Source organism: Desmodus rotundus, chromosome 7 (genome assembly GCF_022682495.2).
Source record: "Desmodus rotundus isolate HL8 chromosome 7, HLdesRot8A.1, whole genome shotgun sequence".
Lineage (NCBI taxonomy): Eukaryota > Metazoa > Chordata > Mammalia > Chiroptera > Phyllostomidae > Desmodus > Desmodus rotundus.
The window spans coordinates 74559274-74583002 of record NC_071393.1 but is presented as its reverse complement, the minus strand read 5'-3'; the positions used below and the strand labels follow the sequence as shown (position 1 = coordinate 74583002).

Here is a 23729-nt window from a genome sequence, read left to right as displayed (position 1 = left end):
CATCCGTCCAATCATCCAAACTGTCCTTGAGAATTTAAAGATGAAGGTCACAGTTCTATTTCAGAGAGACCACAACCTAGCAAGGCCCAGAGGCTAAGACACAAAGCATCCTGGCATCAACGAGAGGAGCCCAAGTGGCAAAGACGTGTTTTGTATCCCAGAGAGGTAACGGGAAAAAACGTGGGTCTGGGGCATCAGGGAAGCCTAAACCTACCTACCCCCCTAAATGGTGCAGGCAGGAGGCCTGAGGTTGAGGACTTTCTGGAGCTGGCTCCAGGCAGAGGAAGAGAAAAAGCAGGGGCTAAGCAGAGGGATGTAAAGGGGTACAGGGTAAGAGGCCAGGGGTCAGATCAGGAGGGAGTTGCTGGGAACAGAGACTGAGTCAGCATGGTGGCAGGCTGGGACAGGAGCCCTGGGAGGCAGTCCTTTGGGAGTAGGGCAGGAAGCAGGGTTGGCACCCATCGTTTGTGTACATGTGGTCTGACTGCTAGAGGCCGACAGCCCCAGTGGTGGGGCCTAAGGGCCAAGTTGGGCTGCCCAGAGCAGGACACACAGCTCAGCTCTGATGAATGAGTATTCATGTCTACTGCCCACAAGGCCTCTGAGATGGGTGGTACAGCTTCTGGCTGGAGAATCTCACCCGAGGGCTCAGTCCTTTCTGTCTCTCCACAGGACTGGACTCAGAGCCTACTCTGCCTTTACCACCTCAGGGCCCAGGCTCAGGGCCCACAGGGTTCTAGAGATAAAAGATGCTGAGCCCAAGAAATGAACACACTTCATTTGCTACACTAAGTGCTGGGGCCCTTGAGCAGGTTTCAAGGCTCATTCTTAGATTCAGTTTGGTCTTTCCAGTCCAGGCTCTGTTGGTGGAGGGCTCCCGCCGTCTGCCTCCCTCTGGCTCCACCATTCAGCATCTCTGATGGAAAATCTTTCCTCCTTCCAGGGACACCGAGGCTCAGGACAGGGTGCACCCCTGAGCAGTCTAGCCTGACATGCTGCCCCAGCAGATGCCCTGAGGCTGGGCCCAGAGGTGGCTGTCACAGCCTGTGTGACTGCCTGTCCCAGAGGACCAGGGTTTCCTCAGTGCACTTGGCCTGCATGTGGGGGGCGGTAAGCAGACGTCTGGTGCTCTTTAAGTTCAAAGGCATCATGGCCTTCCCTGTGGAACAAGGAGATACAGGTCAGGGATCACAGGTAGGCCTTGAGCACTCCCAGTCCCGCAGAACATTCTACCTGCACCCACCGGAAGCAGCGGACACAGTAGAGGTCTCCATCGCAGCCAGCGCAGCGCAGGGTGGCGTCTTCATTGCAGATGCAGCACCAAGGGAGCTCCTCTTCCTCAGCTGCAGGCCTGGGGGTCGTAGCCTGGGCCTTCAGGGAGCAGAGGGGAATGGGGAAAGGTACCTGATGGAGTATGGGTGGGAGGGCCACCGCCGGAGCAGATGGCTAGTCAAGAGGGAGGGTGTGGAGGCCACCCAGAGGTCTGTGTCTGGGGCTTTTCTCACCTCAGGCTCTGCGCTGCAGGCCTTGGCCCGGGCTTGGAGAGTTGGCTCCGCAGGGATGTTAAAGCCACTTGCCTCATCCAGGGCAGCTTCTTCAGTGAGCTATGGACAGGGCAAAGAGGTATAGCTCCCTTCTCATGGCTCAGGTCCTCCCCCATACCCCTGAAGGTTCTGTGGACTTAGCTTCTCAACCCATCTTCCTTTATCTGCTGCTTGTGGCTGTTGACACCCCATCTCAAGGGGCCAGGGTACAAGTATGGATCATAGGGACAGGGTGGCCCCAGCCAGAATGGCAGCCATGGAGTGACTGGCCATTCAGTCCCAGAGTGGAGGCGGGTAGGACAAGGCCAGGTGGGTGGTGGGGCAATGAGGTAGGGACGGGGCAAGGGGTGGTAGGGTGGGTGAGGCAGGCCCACCTGTTGCAGGACTCTCTGGATGGCTTTCTCCTCATCCTCACTGTCATCACTGTCTGGGAGATGATAGTCTTGGAGGGTCACTTGAAGAGGGACAGAGGTGAGAGCAGGGGAGGAGGAGTGAGGTTGAGAGTTCACCGGAGTGGCTGTACTCGTGCCACCAGGAGCTGGTTTGGTTTCCAGCTCACTTGTTCCAGAGCTGAGCAGTCTCTGCGGCCGAACTGATCAGACTCTGCCCCTCCCTGCTCCACCCTGCGGGGCTGGGGGGTGGGAACGGTCTGCAACTGAGGGTCCCCTGCCCACTGATGGCTGCCACTTATTCTTCAACCACCGCTTTGTTCCAGTTGTCCTCATGGCTCCAGGCAGACCCCCAGCACCTCACTGAGCCTGGCAGCCATTCTGTAGAGCTTGGCTTGGGGTGGGGTGGGGTAAGGGGCTGCTCCCCAGTCTCTACCTCTGTCAGGGTCCTGTCCCCGAAGCACAGCCAGGCGCCTGGCAAGGGCCAAGATCCGCTCCTGCCTCCTGTCCTCCTCCTGCAGCTTGTCTGCTGCTTCAGCCAGCAGCCTGCTCTTCTCCCCACCCAGGGAGCAGGTGGCCTGCCCCTTGGAGTCAGTGCTCTGGCCCCCTGGTCCGAGCTGGTTGAGGTCATTCTGGATGGAGGTACCTGGAAGGAGCAATGCAGTCAGGGAGGCGGAGACATTCCAAGATCTCTCATCAGAAGCCACTAAGCCCATTTCTTAACTTTTTAATAAAAACCCACATTATCACCAGCTTTTTTTTTCAGTACTAGCTCCTGTGGTTTATGGTACAAATGAGTAATTCCTCCATTTTTCTCCCCATGTAAAAAACTGGTAATCTTAAGATGTTTTTCAACCACATTCGTTCCCACCCACCCGATATTTTCACATGATGTCCTCGTGGTATGAGAACTGCCGCCCAAAAGGGTCGCGGTATGGGGAGGCCAGGGTGCAGCCAGCGCCTCTGCCCCACAGGCTGGAATTGTCATTTCCAGGGAGCAGCACAGAACAGCATGACAGAATCTGAGGTCCTATGTGTTACTAGGTTAGAAGAATTTTGCCAGAGTGGGTGTGGCTTTGACATGTTCTTTTCAGCTCAGTTTTAGAGAAAGAGTTTTGAAAGCAGACAGCTTTGGGTTCAAGTCCTAGCTTTGTTACTTAATAGCTGTGACCTTGACCAAGTCCTTAAGCGCACCAGGTCTCAGTTTCCTCATTTATACAATGTGGGTAATAGCAGCATGTACCTCATGGGGTAGCTGAGGATGTTTGATGAGGTTGTGGCACTAAGGCAGGGTTTCTCAATGTTGGTTCTGTTGACATTTGGGGCAGGATAATTCTTTGTTGTGGGGCTCTCCTGTGCACTGTATGACGTTTCTGCAGCACCCCTAGCTTCTGCTCACCAGATGCCAGTCGTACTTTCTGAGCTGTGATAATCAAAGGGTCTCTAGACACTGTCAAATGGACCCTGATGGGGATTGAAAACCACTGCTCTGAAGCCTTTGAAGAGCACAGTCCAAAAGAATTTATGACGATGGAAATACTCCATATCATTGTTACATTTGTGCTGTCCAAGATGGTAGCCAGCACTTGAAATATGCCTAGTACCACTGAGGGAACTGAACTTTAATTAAATTGATTTATTCTTAGAGATTTTATTTATCCATTGTTAGAGAGGGGAAAGGAGGAAGAGAGAAACATCAGTGTGTGGTTGCCTCTTGTGCACCCCTCACCGGGGACCCGGCCGCAACCCAGGCATGTGCCCTGGCTGGGATTAGAACCAGTGACCCCCTGGTTTGCAGGCCAGCACTCACTGAGCCACACCAGCCAGGGCTGAATTTTAATGAAATTTAAACAGCCTCTTCCTCTTCCTTACCATTGGCATTCAAAGAACATTCACTGAGCACTTACTGTGAGCCAGGCAGGGTCCTAAGAGCTTATTGGATTGTCTCATTTACTCCACACAACTTCCCCAGGAGGATGTTTTTACCACATGCACCTCCATTTTACAGAGGAGGGAAAGTGACACTTTCCCAGGGTCACACAGCTAGTAAATGGTAAGACAGAGAATCCCTGACTAATTCTAAAGCCCACACACTTACCCACTAGGCTTATATTGGCTCCCGATGAAGTAAACACTCAATAAATGGTAGCTCTTATAATGTTGATTGTTCTCTGATTTATGTTCACCTCCCAGAGGGTGGGCAGTAGAGCCCCTCCCACCTGGGGAGAGAGGGCAGGTCCCTGGGGGTCCAGGTGGAGAAGTTACCTTGGCCTCCTTGTTCCCAGCTCTCATCAATAGCCACCTCTGCTGTCAGCCGTGTCAGCAGATCCTGTGCTTGCTGGGCCTGGGTCCTGGTGTCTGGAGTCTGATGCACCTGCTCAGAGTGGGGAGCTCAGTGGGGATCAGGATGGGGGGAAGCAACACCTTAAGGTCGGGAGCAGTCTATGTCAGAGGTCAATGCCGAGGAGTCCCCAAAGCTCAGGGAAAGGGGGATTAATCCAGGGCCCACGTAATCGGGTAGGTCTGACATTCCCCAACAGGGCCGAGGGGCCACTCTTTCCTGCCCCATCCAATCCTGCCTGTCCCTAGGTCCTTGGCCTGGCAGCAGACCTGAGAATCAGGAGTTGGGGGTCAGAGGCTTGCCAACTCCTACAAAGTACATAGACATACAAGTACTAGGACCCCCTTCCCTCTCAAGCCATAGCACTCACCGGTTGGGGTGTCCGAGAAGGTGGAACTCTGCCCTGCAGTGCAGCAAGCCGTGCCTCCATCTCCTGGGTGGAAGGGATGGAACCCTGGGGTTCATCCCTCAGTGCGGCCAGCCTGGCTTCTATCTCTGCCTGTGAGGGCACTGACTCTGCAAGTGGCATGGGGAACCATGTAAGATCCAGAGGAATCCCAGTCCCAGGAGCCTTTAGACCACCCTGCCTGCCCCTACTCACTGGGCTTCTTTTCCTGGCGGAGCCGTGCTAGGCGCTCAGCGATGAGTTGGTCTTGCTCGGTCAGTCCCTGCCTCTGGGGAGTGCAAGGCTTCTGCTTGGCTTCCAAGGCTGCCACACGCCTGGCAGGACATGAGATAAATGCTCTTAGAGAAGGCAGAAGGGAAAGTGAAGGCATCCACTCCTTTTTCCTATTCAAATCATCTCTAGGCATCTAGAGAGGCCTCCAATGGACAATTTTCTGTGGCCCTCAGCACGTTGTTCTGCAGCTCAACCCAACTGCCCAGACGGAGGGTGCAAGTGACAGGGCAATGTCTATCAAGAACTTTCTCTGGGAGAGGGCTAATGAGCTGCTTTCTGATCTCAAGAAGGCAGGCAGGAGCCTGAAAGGTGGATGTTCTCCTGACCTCGTGTTCATTTGATCTAGAGGCTGGGCAGGGAGCGCTGCCGTAGGGCTCCTTTGTCTTTTCCCCATCCACATTTGTCTCTGTCCCTTCGGCACTTACTTCTTATAGTTCTGAGGTGGTGACCACTTGGAGGCATTGGCAGGAGAAGATCCTCTGTAGAAAAGAAATCTGGTTTCAGAAGTCCTACCATCTTCCAGTCATTGCCACCGACCCCAAACACTCCCTGAGCTGACCTCTGGCCACAGAGCACAGGCTGCAAGGCCTGGCCAGCTGCCTGCTGCCATACCTGGCTGAATCCTTGCCAAGTTGGCTTCTCACCTGGTCAGGACCTCATGGCACTGCTTGCAGACTTTCTGCTGGCTGTTCCCAGCCCGGGGCACTGCTGCGCTGAAGCTAAGGCAGCTAGAACAGTAGGCCCGGCCACAATTCTTACAGCCGTTCTATAAGAAACACAAAGCAGGGTTATCCACCTCTCAACTGCCCTTACAGGCTCCTCCCTAAGGTCTCTCTGAGCACACACACACACAGAAGACATTGAAGTTGTGACCAGCTGCCGGAAGAGGATGAAGAGTGGGGCCCCTGAGGCCTGGGGAGACACAAGGGTAGAGGGTAAAGTGATTCCTTGGTCTCCAGTCTTTTATTCAAATCAAGTAAAGCTTCATGCAAAATTTCCATGCTTTTTTTCTATCCTGTCTTCAATTCCCTGACATTGGAATGTAGAAGACAAATAGATAAAGCCCCCTGGTCACTGACTCTTTAACAAAGGAGAATCAGAGAGAGTGCAGAGCTCATGCCTTCTCTGTTCTAGCAGGCATGGAGGGAAGCTTGGCTCAGGATGGAATGATAACAATAGCCTCCATTTATCAAGCACTTACTGTGTGTCAGGCACTAAGTTCTGTATTTAACATTCATCAACTGATTTAATCCTCACAATTTCTATTCACTATTTTACACAATCCTGATGCCCTATTTTAGGTGGGGTCAGAGAGGTTACGTGACTTGCCCAAACAGAGGTCACCCTGTGAATGAGATGAATTCTCTCTCTCCTCCCTTGCCTAAAATCCATACTAATAAAAAGACAACAGAGCTCAAATTTGAACCTTCGCCACTCCGATACCCAAATCCAAGTTTCTACATGGATCTGCCTCCCAATTTGCTCTTCAATCATTCTATTTGGTTCCTATCTCTTGGTCACAGCTGAGGCAGAGGAAGCCTGCAGTTTACCAGGGAAACCTGGATGGTCTGTGCTGAAGACAAGACTTTGCTATGGTGCCCTGCGGGCAGGAGAAAGTCCGGTAATCTAACTCGAGAAGCCTGGGAAGGGTAGGCTGCGTGACGAGGAGGATTTCAGCGCAGAGAGAGTAACGGGGCTTGGTGTCATAGTGTGATCACAGGGCTGCGGAGAAGCAGGGTTGAGGAGAGGAAACAGCCGGCTCCTACACCTGGCACACGGAAAAGTCTAGTTTTCCAAAAACGATAGGAGCGTGCTTTACAATTTATAGAGAACTTTTACCTCCAGCGCTTCATTGGAAGCAACACCAGCCCCGCAAGAGAAGGAGTGCTAATCCCATTTTACAGAAATGGAAACTAAGGCTCAGTGACTTAATCAAAACCATACTGCTGGAAAGGGGCGGTAAAACCAGTCTACGGGCTGTAAGTCCCGTGTTTTTCCCTCCACTCTGTGGCCTCCCTGGCCCTCCAGCCCACAGGGAGAGATGACTTGCCTCCTTCTTGAAAAAGGTGAACTTAACAGCGCAGCCATAGCACCTACTCTCCATCTTGGCTCCCGGCGTGGCGCGGCTGGGTGGGCCGAGGAGAGATCACGCCCGCTCGGTCCAGGGCCCCCTAGACCTTCACCCAGCTCCGCCCCTTTCCCCCACGCCCACTCGCGCCGGCCAGCTGCGGTCTCCTACGGAGGAATCGTGACCCCCAACCCGAGTCGGCGAGCGACGGCAGCGGAAGCTGGGGGCTGCTGGGAGTCGTAGTTCATTCACGACGGCCCGCTTCCCTCAGAGGCGGTCAAGCGCGTCCCAGAACACATTTCCCAGGGGGCTAAGCGCCATCCTGCCTACGCAGCGCCGCCAGTCTCCGCGCGCGCTTAGACTTGGGAGTTGTAGTACGAGTCCAATCAGCGTTGGAACCATGGCGGTGACCAAGGAGCTCTTACAGATGGACTTGTACGCGCTGCTAGGTATTGAGGAGAAGGCGGCGGACAAGGAGGTGAGAACGGTGGCGAGGAGGGCCTGTCTCGAGAGGTCTGGCAGCCCTTCCTGTCTTGACACCTACCCCGCAGCTGGCACCCGCTTTCCAGGTTCGACCAGGCCCTGGGCCGGTAGCGAGGGGCGGCTTGACGGCCTCAGAAGGTGGGCTCCTAGACCATTCCAGAGTGCTCTGGGAGCCTCACGAGGAAGAGGGGATCACAGAAGGGAGGCTCCTCGTGCGTGGTACTCTGCTGTGCCTCTGGCCCTTGTCTAGCAGAGGCAGCAGGGCGAGCCGGGGCGGGGGCTAGTCTCCCTGGGCCTGCGCTGGGTTAGTTCGCCTCTAATTCCGTTTGTTTTGACTGTAGATATTTAAGTGTCTTCTGAAAGCTGATTTAACTCGTCGTGGAGCCTAGGTCTCAAGGCTCCTCCACTCCTTTTGCACCTCCTCCTTGTCGTTGACACATGTGACTCTGCCATCTCTGTTTTCTTTTCCACCCCAGCCCATTGACTCTTTTCAAGTAACAGATGCTCAGGTGTTGTTCTCTCAACATTTGCTAGTGGGCCAAAAGCAGGAGGACCAGGAGGGTAAGGCAGATGGCCTGAAGTTCCACAGGGAGTTGTTGATAAAGGTGCCAGGGAGTGGGACACTGATCAAGCTGTAAATAAGATTTCTGTTACTGCCCTGCAGCAGGGTGTAGCTCAGTGGATTGAGCGCTGGCTGTGAGCCAGAGGGTTGCCAGTTCAATTCCCAGTCCTGGCACATGCCTGGCCAGGTCCCCAGTAAGGGGCGCGTGAGAAGCAACCAGACATTGATATTTCTCTCCTTCTCTTCCCCTCTCTCTAAAAATGAATAAATAAAATCTTTAAAAAAATAAATAAGATTTCTGTTACCTAACCCTGGATCAATTGGAGGTAACACCATACTGCTTCCCACAGTGGCAGCACCAATCCCACCACATTCCCACCGACAGTGCCAGAGGGGTTCCCCTTTCTCTACCAGTACTTTGTGGCTTTCATTTCTTTTTTTTTCCTCACCTGAGAACATTTTTTAAATTGCTTTTAGAGAGAGAGGAAGGGAGAGAGGAACATCGAAATGAGAGAGAATCGTCCAGTTGGTTGCCTCCCATTCTCGGCTGCCCCGGGCTAGGTTGTGGGGATCCAGCCACAACCTAGGCATGTGCCCTGGCTGGGAATCTCACCACAACCTTTTGGTCACAGGATGAGGCTCCAACCACCTGAGCCACACTGGCTAGGGCTGTCATTGTGTTTTTTTAAATTGCATTTCTTGATGATTACTGAGGTTGAGCATCCTTTCATAAGTCTATTGGCCATCGCTATGACTTCTCTGGAGAAATGTCTAATCAGGTCCTCTGCTGACTTTTTAATTGGATTTTATTTTAGTATTGAGTTATATGAGTTCTTTATATTTTTGGGATACTAACTCCCTATAAGATGCATATTGGCGAATAAGTTCTCCCAAACAGTGATTTTTTTTCATTTTGTTGATGGTTTCCTTTGCTGTGCAAAAACTTTTTAGTTTAATATAGTACCATTTGTTTATTTCCCTTGCTGTAAGAGATATATTAGAAAAAATATTACTACAAGAAATGTGCAAGATTTTACTGCCTTTTTTTTTCTATCTAGGATTTTTATGATTTTCAGTCTAACGTTTAAGTCTTTTATCTATTTTGAGTTTATTCTTCTGTATGGTATAAGAAGGTGTCTAGCTTTATTTTTTTGCACATATCTGTCTAATTTTCCCAACACCATTTATCAAATAGACTACTTTTACTTCATTGTATGTTCTTGCTTCCTTTGTCAAATACTGTATTGTTTGACCATAAAGACATGGGTTTATTTCTGTGTTATCTATTCTGTTCCATTGATCTCTATGTCTGTTTTTGTGCTTGTACCATGTTGTTTTGATTACTATGGCCTTGTAGTATAGTTTGATATCAGGTAGCATGATTCCTTCAATTTTGTTCTTTCTCAAGATTGCTGTGCCTCTTCTGAGTCTTTGGTAGTTCCATGTAAATTTTTGGAATATTTGTTCTGGTTCTGGGAAGTACACCACTGGTATCTTGATAGGAATTGCGTTGAATCTATAGATTGTTTTGGATAGTACAGACATTTTAATGAAGTTAATTCTTCCTATGCATGAACATGGTGTGTGCTTCCACTTATTTTTATGTTCTTCAATTTTTTTCTTCGGTGTCTTATAATTTTCTGAGTACAGGTCTTTTACATTCTTGGTTAAATTTATTTCTAGGTATTTTATTTACTTTTTGATGCAATTTAAATGGTATCGTATTTTTAGTTTCCCTTTCTGATAGTTCATTATTGGTATATAAAAATGCACTGATTTCTGGATATTTATTTTATATCTTACTAACTTACTGAATTCATTTATCAGTTCTAGTAGTGGTTTGGTGGAATCTTTAGGGTTCTTTATGTACAGTATCATGTCATCGGCAAATAATGACAGTTTTACTTCTTTTCCAATTTGGCTGCCTTTTATTTCTTCTTTTTATATGACTGCTGTGGCTGGGACTTCTTATACTAAGTTGAATAAGAGAGGTGAAAGCAGACATCCATGTCTTGTTCCCAGCCTTAAGGGAAACGCTTGTAGTTTTTGCCCATTGAGTATGCTTTTGGCTATGGGTTTGTCATATATGGCCTTTATTGCATTGAGATATGTTTCCAATATTCCCACTTTGCTGAGAGTTTTTATCATAAATAGGTGATGGATTTTATCAAATGCTTTTTCTGCATCTATTCATATGATTATGTGGGTTTTCCCCTTCATCTTGTTTATGTGGTGTATCATGATTATTGATTTGCAGCTATTGTACCAGCTGCATCACTGGAATAAATCCCACTTGATCATGTTGTATGATCTTTTTAATATATTGCTAGATCCAGTTTGGTAATATTTTGTTGAGGATTTCAGCATCTATGTTCATCAGGAACGTTGGCCCATAATTTTCTTTCTTTGCAGTGTCTTTATCTGGTTTTGGAGTTAGGATAATGCTGGCCTTGTAAAATAAACTTTGGAGTTTTCCCTCCTTTTGATTTGTTTTGGAATAGTTTGAGATCAATAGATGTTAGTTCTTTGAATGTTTGGTGAAATTCACCTGTGAAACCATCCGGTTCAGAACTTTTGTTTGTTGGGAGTTTTTTGATTACTGCTTTAAATTCTCTAGTTGTAACCTGTCTATTCAGATTCTCTGATTCAGTTTTGGAAGATTTTGTTTCTAAGGAATGTATCCATTTCATCCAGATCGTCCATATGTTGGCAGATGGTTGTTTTTTAATAATTTCTTACAATCCTTGGTATTTCTTAGGTTTCATTTGTTACTTCTCCTCTTTCATTTCGGATTTTATTTGTTTGGGTCCTGTCTCTTTTTTTCTTGATGAATCTGGTTAAAGGTTTATCAATCTCGTTTAGCTTTTCAAAGAACCAGCTCTTGGTTTCATTGATCTTTTGTATTTTTTTAGACTATATTTTATATCTGCTCTGATTTTTTTAATCCTTACCTGAAGATATGTTTATTGATTTTAGAGAGAAAGGAAGTGGTTGTGGGTAGAGAGAGAAAAACATTGATGTGAGGAAGAAACATCTATCAGTTTGGATATCGAACCCACAACCTAGGTATGTGCCCTGACCGGAAATTGAACCCCCAACCTTATGGTGTACAGGATGGTGCTCCAAACAACTAAGCCACCTGGTCAGGACTGCTCTAATCTTTATTATTTCCTTTCTTCTACTTATTTTGGCCTTTGTTTGTTGTTCTTTTCCAAATTCCTTTAAGTGTAAAGTTAGAATGTTTAATTGAGATTTTTTTGTTTCTTTTTGAAAATATTTTATTTTTTTATTGTTAGGGAGAGGGGAAGGAAGGGAGAAAGAGAGGGAGAGAAACATTGATGTGTAAGAGAAATATTGATCAGTTGTCTTGCATGCCCCCAGTTGGGGACCTGGCCCAGTCCCAGGCATGCACCCTGATCAGTTATCAAACCAGGGACGTTTTATTCTGCAGGATGATGCCCAACCTGCTGAGCTACACCAGTCAGGACTTTTTTGCTTCTTGAGATAGGCCTGTAATGCTGTGTAATGCTTTTAGGACTGCTTTTGCAGTGTCCCATAGATTTTGGGTTGTTGTGTTCTCATTTTCATTTTCTTAGAGATACCTTTTGGAGGCTTCCTTGATCTCATTGTTAAGCCATTCATTGTTCAGTAACATGTTATTTAGCCTTTGTGTCTTTGTGTGTTTTCCAGTTTTTTTTTCTTGTGGTTGATTTCTAGTTTCATACTATTGTCAGAGAAGATGCTTGATAGGGTTTCAGTCTTCTTAAATTTATTGAGACTTGTTTTGTGTCCTTATGTGGTCTATCCTAGAAAATTTCCATGTGCACTTGAAAAGAATGTATATTCTGCTGCTCTGGGGTGAAATGCTCTGAAGATATCATTAAATCCATCTGATCTAGTGTGGCTTTTAAGGCTGCTGTTTTCTTGTTGATGTTTTTTGTCTGGAAGATCTGTCCATTGAAGTCAATGGGGTGTTAAAATCCCCTACTATGACTGTATTACTGTCAGTTTCTCCCTTTATGTCCATCAAGACTTGCATTCCATATTTAGGTGCTCCTATGTGGGGCGCATAATATTTACTACTAGGGTCACATCTTCCTGTTGGATTGTTCCCTTTACCATTATGTAGTGTCCCTCTTTGTCTTTTACTATAGCCTTGGTTTTAAAGTCTGTTTTGTCAGATATGAGTATTGCTACCTAGCCTTTTTTCCTTTCCATTCGTGTGAAATATCTTTTTCCATCCCTTTACTGTAGTCTGTGTGGATCTTTCATTTTGAGGTGGGTTTCTTGTAGACAGTATATATATATATGGGTCTGTTTTCTTATCTATTCAGCTACCTTATGTCTTTTGATTGGAGGACTTAAGCCATTTACACTTGAAGTGATTATTGATAGGTACATGTTTATTGCCATTTCAATCTCTTAACTATGTTCCTCTGTTTTTTTTTAAAGAAATCCATTTTATTTTTTAAATTATATTTTATTGATGTTATTACAGTTGTCCCAATTTTTTCTCTTGTCCCCCTCCACCCAGCATCACCTACTCCCTCAGGCAATCCACACACCAGTGTTCATGTGTATGGGTCATGCATATAGGTTTTCTGGCTACTCCATTTCCTATAGCTGTACTTTACATCCCCATGGCTATTCTTTTTTTTTTAATATATTTTATTGATTATGCTATTACAGTTGTCCCATTTTTCCCGCTTCACTCCACTCCATCCTGAACACCCCCTCTCTCCCACATTCCCCCCCTATAGTTCATGTCCATGGGTCATACTTATAAGTTCTTTGGCTTCTACATTTCCTATACTATTCTTACCCTCCCCCTATCTATTTTCTACCTACCATTTATGCTACTTATTCTCTGTACCTTTTCCCCCTCTCTCCCACTCCCACTCCCCTGTTGATAACCCTCCATGTGATCTCCATTTCTGTGGTTCTGTTCCTGTTCTAGTTGCTTGCTTAGTTTGCTTTTGTTTTTGTTTTAGGTGTGGTTGTTAATAACTGTGAGTATGCTGTCATTTTTACTGTTCCTATTTTTGATCTTCTTTTTCTTAGATAAGTCCCTTTAACATTTCCTATAATAAGGGCTTGGTGATGATGAACTCCTTTAACTTGACCTTATCTGAGAAGCACTTTATCTGCCCTTCCATTCTAAATGAAAGCTTTGCTGGATAGAGCAATCTTGGATGTAGGTCCTTGCCTTTCATGACTTGGAATACTTCTTTCCAGCCCCTTCTTGCCTGTAAGGTCTCTTTGGAGAAATCAGCTGACAGTCTTATGGGCACTCCTTTGGAGGTAACCGTGTCCTTTTGTCTTGCTGCTTCTAAGATTCTCTCCTTCTCTTTCATCTTGGCTAATGTAATGATGATGTGCCTTGGTGTGTTCCTCCTTGGGTCCAGCTTCTTTGGGACTCCCTGAGTTTCCTGGACTTCCTGGAAGTCTATTTCCTTTGCCAGATTAGGAAAGTTCTCCTTCATTATTTGTTCAAATAAGTTCTCAATTTTTTGTTCTTCCTCTTCTCCTCCTGGCACCCCTATAATTCGGATGTTGGAACGTTTCAAGATGTCCTGGAGGTTCCTAAGCCTCTCCTCATTTTTCCAAATTCTTGTTTTTTCATTCTGTTCTGGTTGGATGTTTCTTTCTTCCTTCTGGTCCACACCATTGATTTGAGTTCCAGTTTCCTTCCCATCACTATTGGTTCCCTGTACATTTTCCTTTGTTTCTCTTAGCATAGCCATCATTTTTTCATCTAATTTGTGACCAAATTCAACCAATTGTGTGAGCTTCCTGATTACGGGTGTTTTGAACTGTGCATCTGATAGGTTGGCTATCTCTTGGTTGCTTAGTTGTATTTCTTCTGGGGCTTTGATCTGTTCTTTCATTTGGGCCATTTTTTTTGTCTTGGTGTGCCTGTTACATAAAGGGGCAGAGCCTTAGGTTTTTTTTGTTTGTTTGTTTGTTTGTTTTTTGGTGAGCCTTAGGTATTTACCAGGGCAGAGTAACGCTGGTGGCTGCACTGTGATGCTGTATGTTAGGGAGGGTCCGATAGGGAGCAATGGTGCTTGCTCCATTCTCTGTCATTTTTCAGTCACTCCCTCTGCTACCCACAATCAAATTGGGCCCCTCTGGTGCTGATTCCCGAGTGGGTGGGCTTGTGCACGCTCTAGGCCCCTGTGGGTCTCTCCAACAAACTCTCTTGTGAGGCTGGGAGTTTCTCCGGCTGTCGCCTCAACCCCCACAGGTGTTTTCAATCAGTGGTTTAAGGCTTTATTTCCCTGCGCTGGAGCCCTGGGTTGTGGGGTCTGTCACCCGGTTCACCAGCTGCTGCCTCACCAGCCAGCTGCAGCTTTGCCCACCCTGTTCCACAATCCGCCACCTCGCTGGGTCCGCCAGCCACCACCTTTCCAGGTGTCCTCTCCGCCCCTCCTTCCTGTCTGGATGAGTGTTTCTTCTTTATCTCCTTGGTTGTCGGACTTCCATACCATTCGATTTTCTGTCAGTTCTGGTTGTTTTTTGTTTTTAAATTGTTGTCCTTTTGGTTGTGTGAGGCGGCACAGTGTATCTACCTACGCCTCCATCTTGGCCAGAAGTTGTTCCTCTGTTTTTTGTTTGTTTTTCTTGTTCTTAAAGAAGACCCTGCAACATTTCTTGGAATACTGGTTTGGTGTAATGAGCTCTTTTAGCTTATTCTTGTCTTGGAAGCTCTTTATTTCTCTTTCAATTTTAAATGACAGCCTTGCTGGGTAAAGTAGTCTTGGTTGTAGGTCTTTGCTTTTCATCACTTTGAATATTTCGTGCCAATCCCCTCTGGCCTGAAATGTTTCCATTGAGAAATCAGCTTTCAGTCTTAATGGGAGCTCCTTTGTAGGTAAGTGTTTTCCTCTTGCTGCTTTTAAGATTTTCTTTCTGTCTTTAACCTTTGCCAGTTTAATCATGATGTGTCTTGGTGTGGGCCTCCTTGGCTTCATCTTTTTTGGGACTCTGTGCTTCCTGGACTTGTATGTCTTTTTCCTTCATCAGGTTAGGGAAATTTTTGGTCATTATTTCTTCAGATAGGTTCTCAATCCCTTGCTCTCTTTCTCCTTGATACAGATGTTGTTATGCTTCATGTTGTACCAAAGGTTACTGATCCTCATGTTTAAAATTGTTTTTTCTTTTTGCTGCTTTGGTTGGGTGTCTTCTGCTATGTCATCTTCCAAATTCTTGATTTGATCCTCTGCTTCATCCAACCTATTGCTTATTCCTTCCAGTGTATTTTTCATATCAGATATTGTATTCTTCATTTCTGACTGGTTCTTTTTTATGGTTTCTATGTCCTTTTTCATGCTGTTGTAGTTCTCTCTAAGTTCCTTGACCATCCTTATAGCCTTTTTTTTTTTTAACTATATGAGGTCTGTCCAGAAAAAGTCCAACCATTATTAATATAATGAGAGCAATTTGTGTGACATTGATGTAACCTGGCAGCCAAGGAGAGTGACTGGAATGCTCATGCATAAACAATGGTGACTTCACTGTGCTAGTCAGTGGGGCTGGTAGATGCCATTGAGTGAGCATGTGTACTGTGTGGCTGTTGCATTCAAAATGACTGAGCAAGTAGAACAAATATGCATCAACTTTTGTGTTAAGCTTGAACCTTTGTCTGTAGAAATGTTCTCTGCAGCAATAGGCAACTGGTGATTAGCAGCTTCATCACAACAATGTACCCACTTATGCATCATGTCTTGTGTAGAGTTTTTTGGCAAAACATCAAGTCACCCAGGTGACCTAACACCCCTACAGCCCTATGTGGCACCCTGCGACCTCTGGCTTTTCCCAAAATAAAATCAATAAAATAAATTCCCTTTGAAAGGGAAGAGATTTAAGACCATTGATGAGATTCAGGAAAATACAATGGGGCAGCTGACAGCGATTTGGAGAACTGTGTGAGGTCCCAAGGGGCCGACTTTGAGGCAGACTGAGACATCATTGTCTTGGCGTGCAATGTTGCTTGTATCTTCTTCAGTAAATGTCTCTATTTTTCACATTACGTAGCTGCATACTTTCTGGACAGACCTTATATCGCTGATAAATCACTTGCCTCCATTTCATTTAGTGCCTTTTCTGCAGATTTCACCTGTTATTTCATTTGGAGTATGTTTGTTTGTTTCCCTGTTTTGGCTGCCTCTTTGTGTTTTGTTTCTGTGTATTAGGTAGATCTGCTGTAACTCCCAGTCTTGGTAGGGTGGCATTATGTAGTGGGTGTCCTGTGGGACCCAGTGGCACTGTCTCCTTGATCACCTGAGCTGGTTACTCTATGAGTGTCCCTTTGTGGGCTATGTGGGCCCTCCTGTTGTAATGGCAGATTGATTGCTATTGGTCAGTTTGTGCATGGGGTCAGCTCTCAGGCTGCTGACTGTGAGGGTCAACCCCAGCCACAATGTACGAGTGCCGTGCATGTGCTGACCACACGAAGCGAAATTCACCTTATCAGGGCCTGGGCCTGCTGAGATTCCCTTTGTAATGAGCGCCGCTTGTGAAGCTAACTGGATCCTGCTCCGATGCTGTCTGAAGCTGGCTTCTGGGTATGTTGGTTCTGGGGCCTCTTGGGAGGGACTCTGGTAGATAGGCAGGTATCATTAACAAGGAACACTCGAGGAGGTGAATATGATTTTGATGTCTTTATAGAGAAAGCTACAAGAGGAAGCTCTTTTGAAAGCTATATTGCTAGGCAGTCAATATCAAATTTCAGGGGTAATAAATCTTGGTCCCTTGTTTTATAAATATAATCAAGAATTTTGCAGTTAGCTTTTCTTTTTAAATCAGATAATTAAAGTCCTCATTACTGACCACCCCAGCTTTGCTGCAGTTGCCGCCACTGCTTGCCTTCTCTCTGATAGCAGACCCCTCTAAAAGCTTTTTCAAAATTGTCTTTCAGAAAGGTGGTACACCCACCAGGTAGGTAGATCGCCCATCTCTGCTGGCAGCCCCACCCTGATTCCTGAAATCAGCATGCTGTGTGCCTAGTGCCTTGCCCAGAGCAGGTACACACACACTTAATTAAATCACACTGGATAGTGTTCTCCTGCTACCTTTTGGTTTCCTTTTTCTTTCTCCTTGTGTGTTTTAGGGGAGGATAGAAACATTTCCCACAAACATCATTTGATTCCACAAACTTTTAAGTGACTGCTGTGTGCCCGTCCTAGAGCCTGGTGCTGGGGATATGGATGTGAAGAGAGCAGTCCCTGCAGGGTCACCCCAGCTTGTGTGTTTCCGGCTTCCCTGCCTCTTACTCCTCTGGCCCATCATTTTGAAACACAGAGGTTAAAGTTGATAATCCTAGAAGGTGATGTTTTCTAATCAAATGATGATTTCCTGGAGAAGGTCACTGGTGTAGAAAATAACAGTGTTTATAACTAGTCTTAACAAGGAAGGCCAAGAATTGTTTGTTGCTTGTTACATCAACTGTATGTTGAGAATGGATGGAAATCGTAATACAGAGCACCAGGCAATGCTGGGAGTTTCACGCATGCCTTTACCATAGCCGCTGCTCTTGCTGCCTCTGACAGTTAAGAAGCCGGACTTTGGAGTGAGATTGCCTGGATACTGGTCCCAAGACTTACTAGTTTGTGACCTTGAGCAAATAAGATTTGTTTTTTTCATAAAACAAGCAGGCTTTATTGCAGCATTTTAAACACTTTCCATTTTGGCAATATTTTACAACACACTTAGCTTCACGGGCTGGGAAGGAAAAAGTTGGAAACTAAAGGGGGAAATTTCAACGGACATTACTAAAAGAAAAACTGTCCAAGCCCTCCCACCCAAATAAAACTGCACATGTCACTTAATTTCACTGCCCAAGAAGAGGCCGTGAGGAAAGCAACAGGCAGCTGTGGGTCAGGTCAGAGATGGGAACACTCAAGCAGCCATCAGTATGGTCAGTTGCGCTGATCATTCGTTACCATTTCTTTCTGCCGTTTGCCCCCATAGCCACCTTTGTTCCCTCCATAGCTGCCACCACTCCTGTCTTCTCCGTAGCCGCCCCCACTTGTGTCTCCTTCACAGCCTCCTCAGTCTCCCCCATAGCCACCTCCATGATCCCCTCCATACCCATCTCCTCTGTCCCCACCATAATTCTCTCTCCCCCACAGCTGCCTCAGCCTCTGCCCCTGCTCCCACAGCCTCTATAGCTCCTCCCTCTCTGGAATCTCCTCCTGAGGGACGAGAATCCTCTGGTCTGGGCCCGTTGCACTGATTATAGGTCTTCCTTCGGGCGGAGTTCCTATTGGCACATGCTGGGTTAAGGTATACCCAGTCCCAATTTGGGGGTCTCCCCATCTCCCCCAAAAGCCTCTGTGGCCTCTGTTTCCTCCATGGCCTTGCTACCTACCTCCACTTCCACCTTCTTTCATCAATTCAGGTCTTCTGGTGGCAAAGGACACTCTAACGATGTTGCCATGGGACTCTTTCCTAACAAACCTGTCACTGGCCGCCTTAGCTGAAGGAGGGTCATCAAACATGCTGGTGCCTCCCCTTTTGGCTTTCCTGTGTCCTTGTCTGTGTCCAGATTTATCACCAGTTTTCTAGTCTTCTTGTTTGTCTCTATAATTCCTGTCTGTTTAAAGAATGCCCCCACTTGACCTGTGGACACCTCCCTCCCCAAATCCTTGCACAAAGATTGTGTTGTTATCTGAATTATCAGATTCTGAATCAGCATCTGGTCTGGGTCCATAGTCGCTGTGACCACCAACATTTTTGAAGCCACTACAGTAACCACCACTTGATTCTGTCATAGGGTCTCTTCCATCCTTGTCATGTCTCCCGTGTGCTCTACCTGCTCCCCGTGCCCCCACGGACTCTGTTATCTTCTCCCTGCCCGTTCTCATCAGACAGTCATCCTCGGTGCGGCAGCTGTACTTTTTCCTTGGCGAATGATGAGACTGCTGGTTTGCTTTTCTTTTTTAAACTGTTTATTCTTTTTTAATTTTTTTTTATTTATTTACTTTGAGAGGAGGGAGGGAGGGGGAGGGAGGGGGAGAGACAGAGAAATAGCAATGTGCCAGGGATACATCAATCGGTTACTCCCCACACGCCCCCAACCAGGGACCTGGCCCCGCAACCCAGGCATGTGCCCTGACTGGGAATCAAACCAGCGACTTTCCGGTTTGCAGGCAGGTGCTACACCAGCCAGGGCTGCCGTTTTTCCTTTTTTAAGATTTTATTTCCTTTTTTGGGGGGAAGGGGAGGGAGGAAGAAAGAGAAGGAAAGAAACATCAATTGATCGCCTCTTCTATGTGCCCTGACCAGGGACCAAACCCACAACCCAGGCATATGCCCTGACCGAGAATTGAACTGCTGACCTTTCCCTTTGCAGGACGATGCCCAACCAACTGAGGCATACCAGTCAGGGTACTTTTTAAAAAATTTTTGTTTATTGATTTTAAAGAGATAATCCACTTACTTATGCGTTCATTGGTTGGTTCCTGTATGTGCTCTGACCAAGGATCAAACCCGCAACCTTAGTGTATCTGGAAGACCCTCTAACCAGCTGAGCTACCCGGCCATGGCAACACTGCTGGTTTTGGTTACTCGAATCATGCTGGTGATCATAATTGGACAGTTGAGCAAACATTTAACCTCTGAGTACCTTGGCTTCCCCATCTGCAAACTGGGAGTGCTGGCAGTTCCTCCTTGCTGATGTTGTAAAGTCTGGTCTGGGTAACGCACTTAGCACAGGGCCTGACGCAGAGCGCGTGTGTGCTACAAGTTAGTTCTGCTGTCATCACTGTTGTTCTACCTGCCTCACACGGTGAGTGTGAGGGTCACACACACGCAGTGGGAGCCTCTCCCAAAGCCTTGTACCTCTAGACCACGTTCTGCGTCCTTGAGGTTGGGCACCCAGCTTGGTTTCACGTGATGATGGTCATTTGTTCACCAAGGGCCTGGCCAGCACTGGGCAGGACGGGGAGCCAGGCCTCCAAGACTTCTCCGTGTCTCTTTGATGGTTAACTCACTCCTGGGTTTGGTGGTCTGGCTGAAGCTCTGGATTTCTGAAGTTACTTGGCTGCTTGTTAAGTCAAGAGGAGTGATTCATTTGTGTTTGTAAGCTATTCATTAGCATTCAAGATAATACCTCAGCCTTGGCTGGCGTGGCTCAGTGGCTTGGATGTCATCCTGCAAACCGGAAGACCACTGGTTTGATTCCCAGTTGGGACACATGCCTGGGTTGCGGGCCAGGTCCCTGGTTGAGGGCGTATGAGAGGCAACTGATCGATGTTTCTCTCCCTCTCTTTCTCCCTCCCTTCCCCACTCTCTGAAAATGAATTTAAAAAAAAAAAGACAATACCTTACATTTATATGACACCAAATTACTTTCACATAAATTATCTCATTCGATGTGATCTTCAAAACAAGCTTGTGAGGTAGGGAAGGACCATTAGCTCCAATTTATAGATGAGAAAATGAAGAGTTCAATTGATTTGCCCAGCATAAGGCGGCTAGTAAATGCAGAGCACCTGCCCAAACTGAATTTTCTGCTTTTCTCTCGGAGCTTTTTCCACGACCCGTGCTCAGGAGCAGTAAGGGCAATGAGATGCCGGTCTTTGGGCCCCGCGGAGCCCCGGGCCTCTGACTCTGACACACAGGTCTGATTGAGTAAAGCTGCCCCACTCGGGCGAACCCGACAGGTGTTAAGCCAACCTGGAAGGTTTGAGGAAGTGCGTCAAAGTTTGAGTTAAAGCTACTGCAGCAGAGTTTCTGTTTCAACTGAGGCAGTATTCAAAACGTTCTCCATTTGCATAGCTGCTTCCCTGTTTTTGCTGTTCCTGAATACTGTTATTTAGTTGATATTTTTCTTTATATTGGCTCACTTCTTTATACTAATGTAAATCTGTTTATAAAAGAAATCAGTGCACTAGGGAAAGACGAAATGAGACGCAGGAAGCGCCAGGGCCCAGAGGGAAGGAGTTCCACACCCCGGGAGAGGGCAGAGAGGGTGGCTTTGGGGCTGGGGACTCAGGTCTCTGGGAGTTGAGGGTGATGGCAGGCAGTGGGGTGAGGGGATGGGCAGCCAGACCCAGGGTACCTGACAGGCCTGGGGGGGTGGGAATATCCAGCCAGAGATAAGAAGGCGGGCAAGGTTCTTAGAGTCTGAGCCTGATATAGGGGTACTCAGGGTTAGCACGGAGGGCAGAGGCAGGGCCTGAGAGAAGGGGACACTCAAAGAAGAGGGAAGGGGGAAGAGGAGGATGTAGACTGGGCTCCAGGTGAGTTGCTGATTTGGGAAAGCGGGCTAAGAAGGAGGGCAGGGCAGAGGCGGAGGGCAGGGCAGAGGCAGAGGCCCAGGAGAGAATGCTGGGAGGGCTACTTGGAGGAGGGAACCCAGAGGGGAGAGCCTGAGGTACGGCAGGAGCTGAAGAGTAACTTCAGAGATGGGCTGAGGACCCAGATCCCAAAGGGTGCAGAGGAGCTACATTTGGGGCGAAGTGAGCCGGGCCCTGTACGTGCTCCCAGTTGGTTTAGGCTCAGGGTCACTACCCTGAGTTTGGACTGTGCGCATGGTTGGCAGCCTGAGAGAGCTGTTGGTGTGAGGTCTGGGTCCCTGCCCCCGGAATCATCTTAGCACCACCAGCAGGCCCACATTTTGGGGGTTTTGAGGGAGGTTGCTGGTCTGGGGGTGGGCTAGCACCTTGCTTGCGCTGAGCCCTAGGAACAGTCCCTAGTTTCTGTAGGGACCAGGCGTTCAGGGGCGTCTCTGTAGTGCTGTCGCAGTGTGGGCCACAGGCCATGAGGAAGGAAAGTGACCAATCTTTTAGTCCACAGAGCGGGTGCTAGGGAAGTTCCCAGAGCTCTGTGTTTTACTTCCTGCCTGTGACATCAGGCAGTCACTTACCTCTGGTGTCCCTGGGGAAATGTCTCCCTCCCACAGGCTTGGGGAGAAATCCCTGCCAGGTGGTAATTACTGACTATTCCCATTCCTGGAACCCGACTTTTTTAGCTGCTGACTCACTGGGTTGGTTTGTTCATTCAGTACCTGTTGTCACACAGAGTGGCCTCCCGTAGTGTCCTCCACATCTGAGTCCTGCCTGTGAGTCTCCATGTCTGAGTCCCATTTATGAGTCTGGCCTTTGAGAATGGGGCCTAATTACTTATATCACTTACTTACCTGGCTCCACATTTTATTACAAGAAAGGCCTTTTAAAAAGTTATGTTCTCTTCTTTGTAGAGCACCTTTCGTTTAAGTTAATTGTGGCTATTTTATGTTTACTGGACCCTTAGTGCCCTGCTTTTTTGGGTAAATCAGGAGTTCATTCCCCTTAAGAGGTGAAACTGGATGCAGATGGGTTTGGGGGGTCCTGCTCTGTGCCTGGTGCAAAGCCCATTGGTGATGGCAGGCGGCCTGCTCGGGCTCAGGTTGCTGCAAGTAGTGGAACCAGTTATGAGGACTCCAGGAAGGGCTGAGTGGCTGTTAATTCATGACTCATTCTTCTCTGTGATGTAGGCTCTGGGGGGATGACATTTAGTTCCCACTGCAGTTCTCCTGGCAGTCTGCTGTAGTGATTTCTTCCCTTTTCCAGACTTGATTTCTCAAGAGGAGGTGTTAGGAAGAGGGGAAATTGTGGAATAGTGGTAAGGTCTCTTAGCGTCGGGACAGTACCCACTTCCTTCCACTCCTCAGTGGGCCTGAACTAATTGACATAGTTGAGGCTTTCTAATTGCTCTGGTAGAGAAGTAATGAAGGCTTGCCCCTTTCATTCAATAGGGCCGGAAGGCAGTGGGTGGGAAGTCTCTCAGCTGTCACATAGCTAGCTCCTCTCTGAAGTCTTAGGAAATGCAAATGATTGTTTCCAAGTGTTAAGGAGACTAGAGGACTTAGGGGAAACCTATAGGTGAAGAAGGAAACTGCAAGTGTTAAGACAATGTCGTAGTCTTCGGCAACTTCTGTGGCTACTTCCGCTCCGCTTAAGTGATCCCACGACCTGCAAACTCAGTTTCATAGAGGAGCTGCCAAACTCGATGCCTGGCATAAGCAAGCAGTCCTGTCTTTATCTCATCATTCCACATCGGGCCCCTCTATTTGTTCTTCTAAAAGTTCCTCTTCCTTCCCAACTTTATCATAGTTAAGAAAAATATTGTTGCCCTGGCTGGTGTGGCTCAGTGGATTAAGCGCCAGGCTGTGAACCGAAGGGTCGCTGTTTGGATTCCCAGTCAGGGTACACGCCTGGTTTGTGGGCCAGGTCCCCAGTTGTGGCTGTGTGGTAGGCAGCCGATCAATGTATCTCTCACACATCGATGTTTCTCTCCATCTCTTTCTCCCTCCCTTCCACTCTCTCTAAAAATACATAAACAGCCCTGGCTGGTGTGGCTCAGTGGATTGAGTGCTGGCCTGCGAACCAAAGGGTCGCCGGTTTGATTCCCAGTCAGGGCACATTCCTGGGTTGTGGGCCGGGTCCCCAGTTGGGGATGTACGAGAGGTAACCACATGTTGATGTTTCTCTCCCTCTCTTTCTCTAAAAATAAATAAATAAAACCTTAATAAATAAATAAATAAAATCTTTAAAAAATATATTTTTGCCTCTTTTTGCACTAATCTAGCCTCTGAGCTGCTCATGAGGTAGGATTACTTCATAATAAACAATATTGACACTGGAAGGCTTTTCAAGGCCTGCTTTAGGAGAGTTG

General features: G+C 47.3%; 2 protein-coding genes across 3 annotated transcripts in view; one reads left to right on the top strand and one right to left on the bottom strand.

Annotated features, from left to right (window-relative positions):
* Positions 1-26: 26 nt before the first annotated feature.
* Positions 27-7198, bottom strand: ZFYVE19 (zinc finger FYVE-type containing 19). Of its 2 annotated transcripts, XM_024567665.3 has the most exons (11): positions 7004-7198; positions 5598-5719; positions 5379-5432; positions 4876-4994; positions 4645-4790; positions 4199-4307; positions 2370-2579; positions 1919-1998; positions 1506-1604; positions 1244-1371; positions 27-1159 (listed from the first exon to the last, which is right to left on the bottom strand). In XM_024567665.3, exons 1-11 carry the CDS (start codon positions 7055-7057, stop codon positions 1081-1083), a joined length of 1200 nt encoding a protein of 399 aa, XP_024423433.1. In that variant the 5' UTR covers positions 7058-7198; the 3' UTR covers positions 27-1080. The 2 variants fall into 2 exon arrangements, with proteins under 2 accessions (XP_024423433.1, XP_053783873.1); XM_053927898.1 differs by lacking the exon at positions 2370-2579 and having other exon boundaries at positions 7004-7072.
* Positions 7199-7393: 195 nt separating this feature from the next.
* The window catches only part of DNAJC17 (DnaJ heat shock protein family (Hsp40) member C17), a 29703-nt gene continuing 13367 nt past the window's right edge, over positions 7394-23729 (top strand). Inside the window, exon 1 of the mRNA XM_024567666.3 lies at positions 7394-7499. Coding sequence (XP_024423434.1) covers positions 7422-7499 — 78 coding nt within the window. The 5' untranslated portion in view covers positions 7394-7421. The remainder of the gene's footprint in view (positions 7500-23729) is intronic.